This window comes from Anoplopoma fimbria, chromosome 24 (genome assembly GCF_027596085.1).
Source record: "Anoplopoma fimbria isolate UVic2021 breed Golden Eagle Sablefish chromosome 24, Afim_UVic_2022, whole genome shotgun sequence".
NCBI classification, from domain to species: domain Eukaryota; kingdom Metazoa; phylum Chordata; class Actinopteri; order Perciformes; family Anoplopomatidae; genus Anoplopoma; species Anoplopoma fimbria.
The window spans coordinates 15,253,943-15,270,193 of NC_072472.1; the positions used below are offsets into that span (position 1 = coordinate 15,253,943).

The following is a 16,251-nucleotide window of genomic DNA, read 5'->3' on the forward strand; positions in this document are numbered from 1 at the left end:
TGTGGTCTCATGTGGATATACTGTACATTTTTATTTTTATTCTATTTTATTTTAATTTTTATTGTATAATATGTTGTATTTATTATCTGTTGAGCTGCTGCAACACCCAAATTTCCCCCATGGGGATCAATAAAGGAATATAATAATAATAATAATAATAATAATAATATTTTACTACTGTATATAAAGTACATTTGAGGTGTACAAAAAATGCCAAAAGTGCAGTATATTAATATGTTCATCAATTTATTGGTCAATGTTAATAAACGTTTTAGCAACAATTCTGCAAAGGATAGTTGTGAATAACATTCTCAAAGGGAACAAAGGAATGAATAATTAATATAAATCATATTACAAATAATCATTTTAACAAGATATTCCATAGAGACAACTTAAACTAGTGAATAATAAATACTGTACAGGTATACATTCACCCCTAAAGCACCGATTTTTGTGCATTGCATTAATAAATGTGATAAAAAAATACTAGTTGGAAAAATTATTTCTTGCATCCTTGTGCTCTTCCATCCTTTATGGCAGCAGTCTAGTGAAGGAACCTAGCAGACCACCTCGTGTTTATTCACTCTGGAGACAGGACAGGTTGGAAAGAAACATAATGGATCAGATTTATGATTTTGGCAACACATGATAATATTTGGATAAATCATATGCTCTTAACAAATGACGTATTTGATAACACAACCCCAGTCAAAACAGTTGTTAAGGGTCCTAGTTATATACTTACGTGCAGAAGTTCCAGTGGTTAAATGGCCCTAGGGTAATTTTGTCCTGAGCTCGCACACAGAAAACATACTTTTGGAGTTTGAGATTGACCTCATACTTTGTTTCCTCAGTGGTGTGTAGCTGCACAAGAGAAGTGAACACACATTATTGACAAAGAAATGTGGTTTCAATGGAGGTCAGCAAATGTATTTTTACAGTAAGTGTAACGTGAATCTAATCAACTGTACGTCATGCATATATATTGATTACCATTATGTGATGTTCGCCGTCACAGGACCTTCCTTTTTGGACCACCTTGACCTGGAACTGCAGAACAAAGTAGGAGCAGGGCTTCTCCCAGGAGTCGGGGTAGCTCCAGCTGAACACCTTCCCATTACTGTTGCGGATGTTAAGGAGTGCATCCGGCCTCGCTAAATAGGATAAAGGTGGGAAGAACAAGGTGGTTCAATGATAAGGATGTGACAAGATCGCAACAGAAGGCAAAACAAGACAGAAGGGAATAAGGATGAATGGATGAAAATGAGGCCACATGTCCAAAACTAACATTAACACAGAAAATAAAATTAAACAAACAATCACTTACCAATGTCTCTCAGGTAGAAAGCCCTTGTGTAGGCCTCGAGAAGAGAAGCGCTGTATATGTAGACGGTGACGAAGATGCGGTGCTGTTCCTCTTTGTATGGGCAGTTGGCTTCCTGGCACTGAATCCCTGATCCATCAGAATTCAGCTCACAGGGAATATTTTCCAAATTACTAGATTGAAGACAAACTGGTTGGTACAATACTCTCATCTAGAAAGAGAAAGCAGGGTACAGGATACACTTCTGTTTTGAATGAGTATTTGTATTTCGTCCTCACCGTTCTGCCTTCACCAGGAGCACAGGGGCGCTGGATCTGACACGAGACCTCTTCCAGGAGCAGTGGAAGGAGCCGTTATAGTTAGGTGCTGAACAGTGAATGTGACCTGAAGGAACAGAAACACTGTTAGCACTCTGAGTGTTTCTCTCTGTGTTGAATGCTCTTGTGAACAATTTATCTCTATGTGTTTGTGTTTCAAAGCACTTTATTTTGAAGGTCCCAGCATTTAAACATCAATAAATCATGGCTATAAAATAAAGCTGGAAAAGTAATTTTTTGGTTCCCAGTACAAACAGTTCCAAAGCTTCTAAGAGCTTTTCACATTTTTTTTTGTTTATGATACAGCAATTATATAAAAGTATAACCATGATTTGGACAAAGACACTTTGCTGTCTTTCTTTCTTTGCATTCTTTCTTTTTTAATGTTTTCTCTCCGTTGGTAACTTCTTTCGATTGTTGTGTTGACTCATTCCTTTTTCTCTCTGTCTGTCGACCTTTGTTTCTTTTTACATATGCCCTACAGTTTATCTTTTGAGTGTTGTCTGCTTTTCGGCAACAGCCTGTCTATTTTTCCCAATATTTCCAGCCGTCTTTCTTAACTCAGCTCTAAAGTGACATCTGTCCAGTGAAATACATCTCGCCAGGTCCAGTTACACAACAATCTCTCTCTCTGTTTGTCTTTTCTCCCAATGTGTGCCTTCTTTGTTCTCCTTCTTCCTCAGTCCCTCCATCTTCCCTATCTTACCCTTTTCAGTGGATTGTTCTTCCAGTATGACAGTCCTGTTGTCTGGGTCTAGTTGGATAAAGATCACAGTGTGGTTGAGGTATTCTCCATCTGGACCGAGGTGACAAGTGTAGTTTCCTCCATCCATCTCCTCCACTAGGACGTTGACCTGGTTCCCCTTCAGAGGTGGCTCAATCTCCTCGCCTAAGACAAGGTCAATAGGTAAAAATATGACTGAAGGCATTTTTTCATTCTTTTTTTTCCAGAAAATCTCATGTTTAAAGATTTTTTGGGGGTATTTATCAATTCTGCACAGGTACTATTGGAAATACCAGTCGAAGTAGAAGTAGTATTACTTGTAATAATAACAGTTGTATTACCATCTTTCTTCCAAACCACAGGCTGGTTTCTATAGGCTTCTCCACAGCTCAGAGGAACATTCACCAGGGTGGCCTTATCATGAGGAACTCTCAGGACCAGAACTAGTTCAATCATGGACAAGAAAACACACATTCACACAGACTGATTAGAATCAGCATTTACTGCATGTGAGGCAAAAACATAAAATGGAGAGGAGGATTCAGTAGAGATAGGAGAAGCTACCAACCATTATCCATCAGAGTCTCTATGTTTTCTTGGTCGGTGACGGGACTGGCATAGCACAGTCCAGCATACAGGACCACAAGGAACAATGCACGCATCTGGAAGAAAGAAGGGAAAGGTACATATACAGAGGAAAGTTTATTTACTTAAACCTTGACTGCTCTGCTTATTCTAATATCCTATAAGACTCTTCAAGATGCATTAATATGTTTGTTCAAAAACAAAAATCCCCTGGAGACAAAAGGTTTTTCACCAACAGGATCAAACTTGTGCTTTGTTACCCAACTATAACAAGGGTATTTTTAACAAGTAGCTATCATAGAATAAAAGTAGTGGAGAAGAAAGTACAATACTTTTCTCTGAAATGTAGCGGAGGAAAAGTCAAAGACTCAAAGAAAGCGGTGGTGTTATTTAAATATATTTTTTAGGATGCTAAAGAAGTAAAAAATAGACAGTAATTTACAACAAAAGATCTTGAAACTCATTCTTGGGAACCACTGAAGTAAAGCAAACAAGTACATCTAACATGCATTTAAGAAAGTTTCAGTATTTGAGTAAAAGTAGTTTGGATGCCGTTAGGAAATGTGCTCCCATTAAATGAGACAATCGAATGTAATTAAGTGGAGTTAAGACTTGAAGATATTGCCTGGATTATTGACAAAGTTCTCATATCAACATTGTGTCAAGTTTTTTCAATACAGTTTTACTTTAAAACATATCAATATATGAGAATAAATATATATTTCATAAAATGCTGAAAAAAACAACAAACCTGTTTAGAGATAACCTAAAATTAGTATACTAGATCTTACCTTTACAACTGGACTTGATCCAAAAATTTTCACAACTGCAATATGACCTGATGAGGATGCCAGAGAGGTGAGGTTGCTCTTCTCAGTGTGTGTTCAGTTTGTCTGCATGAACTCTGCATGCTGTCGCTGTATTTATGTGGCAGAAGCAGAACGTCAAAAAATCCCTGACACAAAGAGGAAGTGCCCCGCGTATGCGTGTCTGTGTTGACTTGAGATCATCATCAGTTGGAAACACCAGGACGAATTTTTATCAATTAAAAAGCAAAGGAAGTGTTCACCATACTACTACCAAGTTTCCTCTTTTCTGCAGCCTGATTCACACAGTCATGAGGAAGATGACAAAAGAACAATTCATTGTATACAATATTCCATTGTGAGTCGGATTGTGCGGACACACTGCCCTTTATGGAGGAAGTCAGGGACTTCAATAGAGACAGAAACCTCTGGGAAAGGGAACTGGAAAAGCTCAAGTGTTTATGTGCATGACAGTGCGTGGTGGTGTATCACTAAAACCCAACAGGTACCCTGGAAAATGATTACGAAAGTACTCAGGAAGGAGAACAAGAAAGCAAAGTGTCAGAGGTAAAAATTCCATTGAAGTGGAAAAGAGAATAGGACCATTGTGATGAAACAAAATTGTTTTATATGTGAAGAGTGACACAAGGGATGATATAATTTTGGTTTGTGAAGGAAATGTTCTTTGACCCATGTAGAGAAATAAATTGGTAAATATCTCATCTGGGAAGTTACCTGTATAGAGAGCTATCATTTACTTTCCATCATTCATTCTGCTCCCATTCTAACCACTAACATTTCACTATGCCAGTGTAGGTTTATCTGTAATGATTGCCAGCAGACCATTTACTATAAGTACAACTCCATCTTAATTATAGTTATGGAGGTTTTTTTTGATTCAACATCGCTGTGCGCTTGTGAAAAAAAGGGTAATAGATGACTATCGCTCAAGTCTGGTGTGTGTTGTGGTTTCTGAACAAAAGCATGTTGCTCAGAAAGAGCACCTAATTAAAACCACACACATGTCCCAAATGACAAAATGTATGAAATTGAAAACTTTTACAAAATGTATTAATATAATAATAACAATCGCGCACAGAGAAAATGAAATTTTGAGACTGATACTTAAAAAATTATTAAGACCTGACATGTAATGCCACGTTTTAATTTATATTGTATTCACTTACCTGTTGCCTGTCACTCATGTACAGCGTGACCTTTTAAATTCAATAGCATTAAAGAGGGCCATTAACTCTCCTTCTTTCTCTACATTAAATCTCAAGTATGACAATAATAACATGACAATAAAAACCTGTGCAATACATTACACATTACACTGTGCAATAATAGTTAAAAAAGTTAAAAATAGTTGAAATAGTTTTGTTTTTTTTCTCTGTCTGTAAATATAATATTTCAGTTATTGTTGTTTTTTCTACTGTTTTTTTATTTTATTGCTTATTTATAATACTACAATAATTTTTTATTTTTAGCTTGTCTTCTTCTACTATGTCTCTTGTGTGCACTTTACTCTACGCTGTTGTAAGCCTGCAAATTTCCCCGCTGCGGGACTAATAAAGGATTATCTTATCTTATCTTATCTTAAGTGCATAGTTACACAAGTTAACAGGATACAGTCGTTTACGTTACTGATGGCAGAGAGCTTGCTAGCGGACCGGTTAGTTCCTTCCACATTCCATCACTGGCTGATTGACGTTTGCATATTTGTTCAGAAGCTGGGGTTGCCAGTTGGCAGCACTTCATTCAAACACAATGCCTACAGTGGCTTCTTCTCTCTAGACGGCGTCTTTGCATAATAGTGTTTTTTTTTTGTTTTTTTTAAAGGAATTTTCCATGTTGTGTCTGGCAGTTTAACATTTAAAAGAAGGAATTGAAATACAAAGGAAGAGGGAAGCAGTTTTGCTGTAAAGTACGAATGTGAAGCAGCATGATGCAGCATGTTTTGAAGGAATAGGTTCAGGAACAGGCAGTCTGTAAACCCTGTTTTTAAAAGGTGCTATATAAATAAAGTTATTATTATAATAATTATTAATAGCTTAGTTTAACATTAAGACTGGAAGCAGGGGCCAACAGCTAGCCTGGCTCTGTCCAAAGGTAAAAGATCCAACTGTAGCTCCTTTGAAGCCAACTGTTACTCAGTTTTTTTAGGCTTACCCTGGTTGCCTTTTGACAACACGCTCCCCATTAACCCACGGCTTCATTTTAACAGGTTCAACATTTTGGTTTGTGGACAGATTTCAACAAGATATAACGTGTCAAGTAGTGAGCGATCGAGGTGCTGGTGGACTTATCTTACTGGCAGACACAGCTAGTCTACCTGATTTCAATGTTTATGCTAAGCTAAGCCATCTGGCTGCAGGCTACATATTCATATTTACCTTAGAGACATGAGAGAAGGGGCGAACTCTTCACCTTACTCTTAGCAAGAAAGCAAATAAAATGTTTTTTCCCATAATGCCAGCTGCACGAGATTGTAAATTGCAAAATACTGCTATAATGTTTGTTCCACCTTTATATTAAAACATGAACTTATTCAAAGCAAATAATTAAACAGAGATTGAGGAATAGAAACAATTATCAATTTTAATTAAAAACAATCTATTTTTAATCAAAATATTCAACTGTGTTTCTGATGTTCCATCCTTTTTGCCATACGAATAATTGTGGTTGTGTCTTGATCATATACGAACATCCCCGCACACATACGCTTATTCACACACACACACACACACACACACACACACACACACACACACACACACACACACACACACACACACACACACACACACACACACACACACACACACACACACACACATAGGCTGACTGACTACTTAATGTTTATTACATGATTGCTTTGATTGTTCTGTGAAGCAGAGTGAAATAAAGCATCTAATCCAGCGACATGCCCCCCCGACTGCAACCCCTTGCCAAGAGGGAGGACAAATCTGTTACTTGTTAGCAGCCTTTCTTTACAGCATGGTATACTGACTTATTCCCCAAATGAGAAAGAGTTCTCAGTCTGATTCACACAGCATTAAGAATATTTGTTTGAATAACTGTCATGATTGTTTTATGTGTCTTTATTCCTTTCCTTCTTAACTGCCCATGTTGAATTGTATTGTAATAAAAATGTATTTATAAGTGTATGTATGTATTTATAACCCTGTGGACTCAACAGGTCTGCTGATCAGGTTTGGTCACAGAGCCGACCTTGAGTGGAAACTGAAACACAGAACATTTGAACATCAGTGTTGCTAAGAAAAACCCTTTATGCCGTCCGACATAGTTCTCTTTTTTGTTGTTTGGTTTCCATAGGAACAGTTAAAAAGACTTTTAAAAAGGTCAAAATTTCAACGTGTAAAACCAAAAAGGAAGAGTCTTTTCTCGATTTAAGAGTCCTTTTGCTCCGGCAGACAGCCAACCTCTGCCCAAACAAAGCCCTTCTCAGCAAAAAGTAAAAGAGGAGAGGAGAGAAGAGACGTGGAAAAGAGGAGAGAATTGAAGAGGAGAGGAGAAGAGGAGAAGAAAAGAGAAGTGGAGAGAAGAGAAGAAGAGGAGAAATGGGAAGAGAAGAAATGGGAAGAGATCAAAAGAGAAAATCATTCTTTTTTTTTCTCCCGTTATCCTCCTTCTTCTTGACGACCAGCCCACTGACATGCCCACCTGCAGGCTAACAGGTTGGGTGGAGTTAATTCTCCACCGGTGTCGGCTCCTGTGACAGTGCTGCCACTCCTTCCGCCGCCACTGGCCCAGAGGCCTCTGGTGTGTGTCCTGTCGTTGACGCCGGCTCGGCCTGCGGCGGCTGGCTGAGGATGACCTGCACCACGTAGTCCCTGGAGATGTTGAGTTGGTCCAAGCGCAGCCTGTCAGTCAGTGGCCGCCCTGAGAAAAACCAGCGTTGGGTCGCAGCGGGCACGCCCTCCTGACTGTGCAGACGACGCTTCATCATGCCCACCGTGTCCGAGGAACGCACCGCCAGCCGGAGGTCGCGACCTGTGGAGAGCCGGAGCCGGAGCTGGCACTCCCCTCCCGAGGCGGCGTCGCTGCCGGTGGACGGCTCCGCGGCCCCGGAGTCTGGATCTGAACCGTCGGGCTCATCAGAGCGCTCTTCAATCATGTTGACGGGAGGAGAGAGGCAGTAGACTGGCAGCTGGTATCGATTCCCAAGTTCATCATAACATTCGGTCAGAGCTCCTGGAAGAATGGAAAAAATGTGTCAACACTTTATTTTTTCTTCTTAAACAAAGTTTATATTTACTATCCTGACCATCATTCCTGTCAGTTAGGATAACATAACATAAGCTTCGGCTTCATTGAAAGTCTGGTGGGAAAACATTTTCCTATGAGGGGCTTGACATTTCAAAGGATAAATTTAGGTGAAACACCACCAGGTCACTTCAGGATTTGCTGTAATGTTCTACTGAACTTACCGCAGCTATTTCACTTTTTTTTATGCATGATGCGTAATATTATAGGAATTACATATACAACTTAGAAATTAGAAAGCATCATCGGCAGCAGGTTACAGCTTACTGTAACTGACGTACCAATATAAACAGAACAGTTTAGTACACTAGGTCAATGTTTAACTGGGAAGTTCCAATACTAAGTAATTAACAACTGGGGTGAACATTTCAGGTAAACCCTGAACTTTCCCTTAATTATTTTCCTTTCAAATAAATGGTCTGGTTAAGGAGTGCTTTGCTATACACGAGCTTGACAAATTGAAACATTTGTGTTGATTCTAAATAACTGTTTACCGTTGTATATTTTCATTATTGCATTCCTAATCTGAAAGTCAAACACTCACACAACTTTTTCCATTCAACAAAGCCAAAGCCTGAACTCACATTCACATTTCGTTATGATATGATGAAATGGAGAAATGAGAGTCAGATTCAATAGAAAAACAAAGACAGAAGAAAAGAGGAGTGAAAGCAGGAGAAACGGGATTTATTGTCTGTTGGAGTGCTTTAAAATAGATAATGTCACTTTTGACCAAGTGTGATTCAGACACAGAGTAAAGAGTTGGATGACAAAGGGGGAAAAAAAAGATGTAGTGAAGAGGTCACAGAATTCCGCAAACAGAAACTTAATACAGTGGTGTTTTCAGGGGGGACCCCCCCAAGGGTCCTAAAGGGAATTTCAGACAGGTCACCCTGCATGATAGGTAGTCATTACTTTACACACCTGAAAGTAGTTTTATTGCGGTAATGGGTGTTTTGATCGCTATGTACTTGCCGTAGGTTTATTGTTACCCTTAAGAGTAATATATAGTTGTGAGTAAAACACCAAAACAGCCAATTCATCCCAAATGTTTTGTCTTTTTAAATGGTTTTGAAAAGATTGTTGTATTGTCGCCCTGCAGACATTTTAAAAATTAGGAAAAAATCAATTAAAGACCAGGGTGAAAAAGTATTTTCTGTAAATAATTTTACAAAAATGTACCTCTTGTATGTTTTATGACTTAAACTGAGGCATGAGCCACTAGTGAGAGAGAGTAAACTTTGTGGTGAGACTAAGATGAGTCAGCAGAGGCCCACAGGATGTTGCTTTCTGCTCGACACAGTCGGCAGAGCGAATGGTGAACTGAATGCGAGCTTCACTTCGCTTTGTTTCTAAAACCGAGATGTGTGGCAATGTGGATACAAAGTGTGCAGCACCTTTTAACAGCACTCACCAAAAAACCCAGGTGTGAAAAGAAATACGAAAGTTTTTGCAAACCAAACCGGGAAACAACCACCACCATCATTTCCTATCAGAGACCCTCTTCAGCACGCTCTATTGCAGACCCCTCTGGTGCTAACCATGACAAATTAATTCAAGTCCCCCTGCTTTTAACTATAAGCCTGGTAATTGTGTCCTTTTAAATATCAGATCGCTAATATAACTCGTTTTTATCTAAGGATTTTATTAGTTTTAATAAATTAGACTTTTTTTCCTGTAATTCAACCCCCAGATTTTACACATCTCCATCGACCACGGCGGTCGGGCAAGTGAGGGGAGTTGCTGTAATCTACAGATTGTTTTTTAAATCCACTCCTATTTTACTTCATACATCCATCCATCCATCTTCCGTAACCGCTTATCCAGTTAAGGGTCGCGGGGGTGCTGGAGCCGATCTCAGCTGTCAATGGGCGAAGGCAGGGTTCACCCTGGACAGGTCGTCAGTCTATCACAGGGCTGACATATAGAGACAGACAACCACTCACGCTCACAATCACACCTACGGGCAATTTCAAAGTCATCAATTAACCTAAGCTGCATGTCTTTGGACTGTGGGAGGAAGCCGGAGAACCCGGAGAGAACCCACGCTGACACGGGGAGAACATGCAAACTCCACACAGAAGGTTGTCTGGCCCGGGAATTGAACCCGGACCCCTCTTGCTGTGAGGCGACAGTGCTAACCACTACACCACCGTGTAGCCCTTACTTCATACATCTCGGTTTAAATGAACTCTAAAGATCCAGTGGTTATTTTAATAAATCGACAGCCCATGCCAAACAGTTTTTTTCCGAGAATTTGTTGAGTTACTATCCAATTTTACATCAAAGTACGATAAAATTCTAACCTCAGTCAGGCTATAAAAGGAGCCCTCACACGCAAAGTGTCAAACCCTTAATCTGGTTATTTACAGTGGTCTCTGCCCTGACAACTTTGAAATTAAGGATATTTGTGTGTCTGATCAGAATCAGTTTTTTCACTTCCCCTGTCCGTCTTTAACTCTATTTCTGGAAGCAAGTTTTCTGAGCTTTTAACCACTGCTTTTTTAACAGCCTTTAATCTTCATTTTAATTTAGAGAAGCTGGTCTCCCTTTTAAACCACACCGTCAGACTGTCGTGGACTCTGTTGCCCCCTTCAAAGACAAAAGGTCAAATGGAACAACCCAGCCCTGGCTAAACGAATCCACCCAAGAATCAAAGAGAGATTGTAGGAGAAAGGAACAAAAATAGGAAACAGACTGGTTTACATGTATTTTATGAGATTGGAATGCAATGATGCAAAGAAGATTTATCAAACGGCAGTTATAGAAGCAAGAACTTTCTTCTCCTCAAACTTTTCAGCAAACCACTCTAATCCCAGAATTGTATTAAGGACAATCAATTTGGTGGTCAAATCATCCAACGTCGCATTTCAGTGCTACGCAGATGACACACAGATATACCTTCCCTTGAAAAATTATGACCCAAGAAGCACATTAGATTTTAGCTCAAAACACCACTATGCCAAAGTACCCAGTTGAGCAACAAAAGAGCAATATAAAAATCTGGATTGGTGTAATGGTGAAGTCAGGCCTTGGGAATACTCCAAGGTAAGTCTCTTCTAACCACCATGTAAGCTGTTAAATATAAATGATGCTGTGCCAGTGTGATGTTTTATATCAGAACAAGCCAGTCATCTCAGCCTGTTGGATGGAATCAGATCAGCGGGGTCTGCAGTGCACTCATCACAGTCCCTGTAACACCCAGCATCATAACACTACTTAAAGAAAGCATATACAGTGAGAGGGGGCTTATCTTTGAAAATGAAATAAAGTAATAACTGAGTTCAGATCTTTGCATATAAACATAAATCGATGTGGTTTTGAGAATCAAAACAGTATAAAAAAATTATAATTTCCTTATACTCAATATTTTTTAGATTTTCTTACATCCCTATCTACTGCTTGTTGACATTTACTTCTGATGATACATGAAAATAAAACTTGAAAATAAATTACTTCATTACATCCTAACAAGGACACGCCTCTTTTAATGTATTATTTATTCCTCATACATTACAGTATATACCTCCTAATAGCTTCAGTCTAAACTCTACAATGCAGTCATTGAGATATACTTGGAGGTGTAGCATCTGTAACTCCTTTTAACTGCGGGCTAAATACTGTAAATGCTTGTAGTTGCTTGGAATCTGCTCCATATTGATTAAACCCTCAATCATTGTGCATAGAAGCCATTCACCCAAACAGAAAAAGAACAGTCATGTGTGTATACTTCCTTTTTTAGGAAACTTCAACATCAGATGAAACTTGAAAGTACAGAGGATGCATAAGATACTTCCTGGAGAAGCTTTCTTACATCCCTTATCTTCTCAATTCAAACTCTGTTGATGTAAACTGTTTACATCCAAGAGCTCACAGGGATGGATGTATGTAATGGACGTAGATGCATGATCTTGAGATGGATCATTTAGTGCTTCCACTTCAAGCTAGACAAACATGGAAGTTGTTCTGAAACTATTCACCAAAATCTGTTCATTTGTTATTGACATCTGGACATAAGAGTTGTAAATCATGTTTGGCAGGTGGAAAGGAAACAGTCACCCTCAGTGTTTCACTTTCATACTACATACGTATTGTATACAGTGTGAACTAATGTTTTACACTGCTTTTACATTAAACTTACTAAAATAATCCACATACCTATTATTATGCGAAAATCATCATAAAAAGTAATAATTTAAGAGTAATATTTTTTGTGTGCCTTCACTTCACAAAGTTTTTAAAATAACATTCTTCTGTGCATTTTCGTGTTGCCCGTCTGCTTTCTGTTAAACGTGAAATATAATATATATTTGTTTTTGCGTCTGGACTGAAGCGGAAACATTCCAGAAACATTTTCACAGGCTGCCACTGTAGTGTGCGCGGGCAGCAGCACGAAAGCTCCCCAAAGTGAAGCCAAGTCATCTGGATGGCCCCCTGGTAGCTGACTGTTAGTATATGCAGCAGAGTTTTCTGAATGGAGCATGCCTTTTTAAACATCTGCAGTTGTTCCAATCGCAATTTAATCATGGGAAGCCAAAGATGTGATCGCAATTATTAATCTGTTAATTATGCAGTCACATTTAAAATGCATTGTTGTATCTTACTGTATTTTAATTAACTTGCCGTCCAACAAGCTAATAAAACAAAATCTTATAATAAAAAATATAAAGAAGTTCGCTCACATAGAAACTGGCACAAAGTATAAGATCTGCAGCCTCTAGAAAAGCATCACACTGTTAAGAAATTCAGTACCGCTGAGTGCCTGAGTTTTAGTTTCTCTAGAGAACTTGGAAAAGGGAGTTGAAATTCTTGTGGTGGTAATCACCAACTGCATTGTCCGACATTAAGTACCTCTACAGTATTATATGGAGATTAAAACAAACACTTTGCGGTATCTACATCTACCACTGTGGAAATGTGTGTTACCGTGTGGTAGTGTAATGCTGGCCCCGTCGAGGATGGCCTGAGCCAGCAGGTGGTCACTGCTCTCAAAGGCGCTGGCCGCGGCCCGCAGCGCATCCCAGATCTCCTTCCGGCCCTCGAATGCTGGCGCCGTATCCCAGAACTCATCTCTCTTGCTGCGCAGCTGGCCTTCAGTCATCGGGTAGTCACTTTTCCATTTGGGCCGTTCTCTCTTCAGGGGCTGGTTACGCCCTAGAGTCACTGGGAAGGGAGGACGCCAGAGAGGAAAGGAGGGATGGAGAGAAAAGATAGACAGAGGAGGAATGTGAGGGTGGGGTAAATGGAAAGATTTGAGGAGAGAAAGAAAAATGTGGAGGGATAGATGGGGGGAGGGGGAGAAGAAAAAAAAACAGGAAAGAATGGGGATGTAGGGAAGAGAAAGTAGAAGTGGAATGGAAGATGACAATCAGAGGGGGAGAAGGTGGGGGAATACACAGAGGATGAAAAGGAGAAGTATGGATGAAGTGAAAAGGAGAAGGAAGGAATAAGAGTTAGGATACATCTGAAACAAAGCATCAGTTGATGATGATGAACATGAACCTACACCATCATGTGTAATATACATGGAGCACACACTTAGACTGAGCTAAACCCGAGCTAGAAGTGTTATGTTACTCAACCCAGTTACAAGGTAAGGGTTAGAGCATCCATCAGTGCTCCATCTGCAGCAGAATGGCTGATGAATAACACCATCTGGATCAACACCGAAGGGGACAACAGGTACGGGACAGAGTGTGGGTGTGTGTGTGTGTGTGTGTGTGTGTGCAACACAGAGACAGAGGAAAGGGTGACGATCAAGGTGTTGAGTTACACCTGCTGCTGGTACACATGTTCTCTGATGATCACATGGCACAGTCTGATAACATCAACCTTCAACTGACTGTTTATAGTAAATAGGAGCTCTGACTGACTGACTGTTTACCCTTACATTGACTTTGTGGTTGTGTATAATAACATAATTCACGAGAATACAAGACATGCACACAGTTATAAAAGTATTCTCTTTTTAAAATGGCTAATAAAACCAACCGATTATTGTACTTAATCGAGGAACGTGGGTAAATGAGGTCCAAAATAAGGAACTCAAGTTGTGCGTGGGGGTAAATTTAGATGTCTTAAAAGTGAACTAGAACAGATAATAGCATTTAAAAACATCATTAGCCACACATGGCTATGTAAAACGTCAGTAGCTGCTCATATGGACTCAAACAAAAACAGAATATGTACAATAAAATGTACTTAATGCAGCTTAATAATAGTGATCTTCCACAAATACCTGCCTGAAACCATGTGCATGTACATGTTATCGCATACTTGACTGCTGTTTTTTAAATTATTTTTAAGACTATTCTTATGGCAGATTATCATTGAACGCATTCTACATTATTACAGAAACCAGGAAACCAAGAGAGCAATTAAAGAGAGGAAAAAAAATGATATGTCACACAAATAAGTAGACATTTATACAGCTACCACTATTACAGAGTTGTATATCCCACACCTTCTCCCTCCCGCAGACTTCTTTTATATCTCAACGCTGGTCCCATGCCTTATCAAACAATCCCCACTTTCCTACATTCTTGAATTTAAGCTTTCCACATTGAATACTTCTCCGTTTGTTCACACTTCTCCATTAACCTACTTTCCAGCTCATCCATCTGCTAATCATTTTCAAATTGACTTATAAACACAAGCCTTCCTGCCTTTCTTTCAGTGATTCCCAGAAACCATTAGTGATGTATGTCGGCCAGTAGGGGTAAATTATGATTTTATACCAAAATACCATAACGCTTGAACTAGATAAACCTAGTTATGAAAACTGCTTTGGTTAACACAGATACATTTACATTTGTTCTGGTCTAACTGCCTTTTCTCTGTCCTCATCAAGCAGGGTGTCAAGTGACAGCTGCTTGTCTGCATCTTGTTTTAACACTGCATCGCTTCTTGTTACTACACACACTCCTTCGCAGACACAGGGATCCCTGAAACCTGTTCATGTGACATCTAGACGTCCAGGAAGTCGAGGGAGATTGCCGAGCACGTCCTTAAGACGGATTCAGAGGCAAAAAAGGAAGAGATTAAGGAAACCAGGCTATAGCTCAGCATCACAACACTGCTATAGCGTGCAATCTGTGATTAAAAGAACTCACTGGCCAGAAGTGGAATCCCTTTTCGGACCAGACAAGCAGGAAACTACAGTACACCTTAGCTCAATAAAAAAAAAAATAAAAAAAAAAATAGGGTATAACATGCTCCATAACCTTTGGTATTGCATGAACAACTGTTTATTGCTCAATAAATACTTTAAACCTAATCCCTTGCAGTCTTTTGCAGTGTGGTCCTGCTCTGTTCTGCTCATAGTTGATGAACAACATGGTGCTTTAGTTCTCTCGGGCCTTGTTCACCAAATAACCAGTTAAAAACACACTTCCTTTATCATAAGCGTGAAGCACTCTTTAAGTTTTGACACCTCATCTTCATCACCCCCCCCCCCAAACACTTTACAGTTTTAAACATGCCCCAGCACCTCGCTTACACAAAACAGGTTTTTGGGTTGTTTTTTTTTTACACAAGTGCTGCGTGCATTCATATCACAGTCCTGACATGATTGAAATCAGACTGCATCACTCCCCTTGCATGCCACTGCCGTCCATGACCCATATTTGTTATGCAGAGAGGCTAGGAAGCTAACTCTGCTACAATGTAGCCGGGCTAGCTCAGTCAAAAGCCAAAGAACAAAAGGGAGGCAGCGCCGCACAGTAAATATCCCCTCCGCTTATGAAGTAGCGACGATGCGTCATTTCTTTGCTTCAAGGCCCGCTGTGCGTGTGTGTGTGTGTGTGTGTGTGTGTGTGTGTGTGTGTGTGTGGTGGGGGGGAGATACCCGGGAGGGCTGCCGTGTCTGGCTCCGGCTCTGTCTGGCTCGGGTATAAAGGAAAGGAAGGAGAGCTCCAGCCAGGACAACATGCATAAACCCCCCCACCACCACAGGAAGCCCCCCTAAATAAAAGGACATATGAATGCACTGAAATATGCCGCTAAGCCCCGTGAGTTACCTCCGGTGGCGTCCGAGTTCTCGTTTAAGCTGCCCGAGGAGTCGTGGTGGCTCCCTACACAGCCACCCATGGATGTTTCGGCAGAGCAGCCCGGGCTAGGTAGCTCACCCCCCGGCCCACAGCTAGAGCTACATCCACTAGCCCCCTCTCTCTCTTCCTCTTCCTCTTCCTCTTTCTCTCTCTCTCT

At 40.1% G+C, this 16,251-nt stretch overlaps 2 protein-coding genes across 2 annotated transcripts; both read right to left on the reverse strand.

The window, feature by feature from the left end:
* Positions 1-234: 234 nt before the first annotated feature.
* Positions 235-3,845, reverse strand: il12bb (interleukin 12B, b). Its single transcript, XM_054626328.1, has 9 exons — positions 3,742-3,845; positions 2,934-3,027; positions 2,707-2,808; positions 2,348-2,530; positions 1,603-1,708; positions 1,328-1,497; positions 994-1,154; positions 746-864; positions 235-585 (listed from the first exon to the last, which is right to left on the reverse strand). The coding sequence occupies exons 2-9, from the start codon at positions 3,025-3,027 to the stop codon at positions 558-560; spliced, it is 963 nt and encodes a 320-aa protein (XP_054482303.1). The 5' UTR covers positions 3,742-3,845; the 3' UTR covers positions 235-557.
* A 2,493-nt stretch (positions 3,846-6,338) lies between these two features.
* On the reverse strand, positions 6,339-16,251 carry ubtd2 (ubiquitin domain containing 2). Its single transcript, XM_054626166.1, has 3 exons — positions 16,065-16,251; positions 12,973-13,209; positions 6,339-7,974 (listed from the first exon to the last, which is right to left on the reverse strand). The coding sequence occupies exons 1-3, from the start codon at positions 16,132-16,134 to the stop codon at positions 7,469-7,471; spliced, it is 813 nt and encodes a 270-aa protein (XP_054482141.1). The 5' UTR covers positions 16,135-16,251; the 3' UTR covers positions 6,339-7,468.

Excerpts from the sequence above, each read along its gene's own strand:
- il12bb (XM_054626328.1), bottom strand. The coding sequence starts at position 3,027 with ATGCGTGCATTGTTCCTTGTGGTCCTGTATGCTGGACTGTGCTATGCC. Across the intron at positions 2,531-2,706 it reads TGTGGTTTGGAAGAAAGATG|GCGAGGAGATTGAGCCACCT; the intron begins GTAATACAACTG and ends ACCTTGTCTTAG. Across the intron at positions 1,709-2,347 it reads AGAACAATCCACTGAAAAGG|GTCACATTCACTGTTCAGCA; the intron begins GTAAGATAGGGA and ends CTGTTCCTTCAG.
- ubtd2 (XM_054626166.1), bottom strand. The coding sequence starts at position 16,134 with ATGGGTGGCTGTGTAGGGAGCCACCACGACTCCTCGGGCAGCTTAAAC. Across the intron at positions 13,210-16,064 it reads GAACTCGGACGCCACCGGAG|TGACTCTAGGGCGTAACCAG; the intron begins GTAACTCACGGG and ends CTCCCTTCCCAG. Across the intron at positions 7,975-12,972 it reads CAGCATTACACTACCACACG|GAGCTCTGACCGAATGTTAT; the intron begins GTAACACACATT and ends CCATTCTTCCAG.